Raw genomic sequence first — 1,929 nt, 5'->3', positions numbered from 1 at the left:
TATGTATATTTTGCTACTGAAAATTCTGATCCAGACAGGAAACAAACATTAATTACATTAAAGGAAGCTTCTACCAGTTTGATGTGGATGAAGTGATGGCACAAACAAAACAAGAACATGCTTACCACCAAAAAAAGGAAAAAGAAGAAGAGAAAGAAAAGAAAAGAAAAAAATACTTACTGGGGAAAACCACATCACTTTAAGAATCCAAATTGTCAGACCCAAATTCACAAGGAGGATGATGAGTAAAAGGAGAACAAATAAGTAGAGGCAACGCTTTCTCCAGCCATAAATACCGATTTTGTAGATATACTGGTTCTCTGGCCTCTCTATGCAGGTGCCTTCTGCGGTTGTAGCGTACTGTTCACGCACCATCTGGTATGGGGTGGGGTTGGGGTGGAGAGGGAGCGGGTAAAGGGAAAGAGGGACAGAGGGAAGGTGAGAGTAGGGGAAGGATAAAGGGAATGAGAGGAAGAGAGATGGGGAGAGAGGGAGGGAGGAAGAGACAGACCAAAAGAGAGAACTTGTTTGTCAATATTGATTTACTATGAGTCCAACAATATATTTTTTAATCCCAATAACAAATTTCCAAAATTAATGATTTTTAAAAAGAATTAAATATTACTTTGAAAAAGGTCATTATATTTCAACCACAGAGTGATATGTGTCATGCAAAATGTTTTAGATATGAAAATATGGTACAATGATCATATTTTCAGACTTTGATCGATAAATTCAATATACAGCTTTCAAAATTCTGTAGGGTTAAACCTGTAATTGAACCACCAACCTAAAATGATCAAGTTATTAAGTTATTAAAAGATTCAGTAGGAGGAAATCAAGCTGGTATCTACATGTCTTCTAAAAAATGGAATCCAATCACTGGATTCTATGTCAAATGATTAAATTAAGTCTTTGTTCAACTACTAAACTACTCAGAATTAAAAAGGCTCTTTATAAGATACCTACCACACTAACTTTTGCCTATAATAAAGTTCCCAAGTATTGACCTACTTGGTGTGTATTCAACAAATGTTTGCAAATATTCATTGTTTTAAGTAAGTTAGAGTAAAAGCTTTAGTAACAACTTCAACTCTAAGAAGAGATTTTTAAAAATTGCTCATTTTCCTCTTTACACAATGAAAAAAGGAAACCGGTTTTAAGTTATAAAATTAAGAGTAGAAATTATGAAGACTTTTCTGATTATAAATGTAGTAAAATGATGAATTAGAATATAAAATACTCTCCTCTAAGTTATTTTTGTGCAAAGGTTATGCATGTATTTTTAGGAATGGTTTGGAGATATCCTAATTTAAAATAAGTCATGGTCTACAATAATTCTTTAAATCTCTTTCCAATTTAACAATAGGCGTTTTCTCATGTCTTAACCGATTATGTAAAATCATGTTATTCTTCACACAGTATTTTCAAAAACTCAGGATTGACAATCTATGTTATGTAAAATCTAAATGTTTAATGATTTCATAAGGGCATTATGTATTTACTCTCTTTGAACTCTTTCATTCTTCCTTATATGAGAAAGCCCACCACTATCCATGCAGTTGCCGCAGACAAAGTCTCAGAAGTCATCCTTGCTTCTTCTTTTCCCTTCAAGCCCCATATAAGCAGGTCTTGTCAACTCTTTCAACATATGCACCACATCTGTCCACTTCTCTCTATTTCCACTGCTACCACATGAGGTCAAGCCACCAGGAAATCTCTCACCTGCACTACTGCAAAACCTGGTTTCCTTCTTTCCCCTGGAAACCATTCTCTACTCAGTAGCAAATGTGTAAAATCTAAGTAAGTGCCTGTCACTCTATTGCTTCAAACCTTTCAAGGGCTTTTCCCCACACTAATATCCAAACTCCTCCATCACCTACCAGCCCCTANCCTCTGTCCAATCAAAAAATAAAAACTCTTGTCAAT

General features: G+C 34.9%; 1 protein-coding gene across 1 annotated transcript in view; it reads right to left on the bottom strand.

Annotated features, from left to right (window-relative positions):
* The window catches only part of SGCG (sarcoglycan gamma), a 74,353-nt gene extending 73,978 nt beyond the window's left edge, over nt 1-375 (bottom strand). Inside the window, exon 1 of the mRNA XM_019651432.1 lies at nt 181-375. Coding sequence (XP_019506977.1) covers nt 181-375 — 195 coding nt within the window. The remainder of the gene's footprint in view (nt 1-180) is intronic.
* Nucleotides 376-1,929: the final 1,554 nt, after the last annotated feature.

Source organism: Hipposideros armiger, unplaced genomic scaffold (genome assembly GCF_001890085.2).
Source record: "Hipposideros armiger isolate ML-2016 unplaced genomic scaffold, ASM189008v1 scaffold_160, whole genome shotgun sequence".
Lineage (NCBI taxonomy): Eukaryota > Metazoa > Chordata > Mammalia > Chiroptera > Hipposideridae > Hipposideros > Hipposideros armiger.
This window is presented reverse-complemented; position numbering and strand designations above follow the sequence as displayed.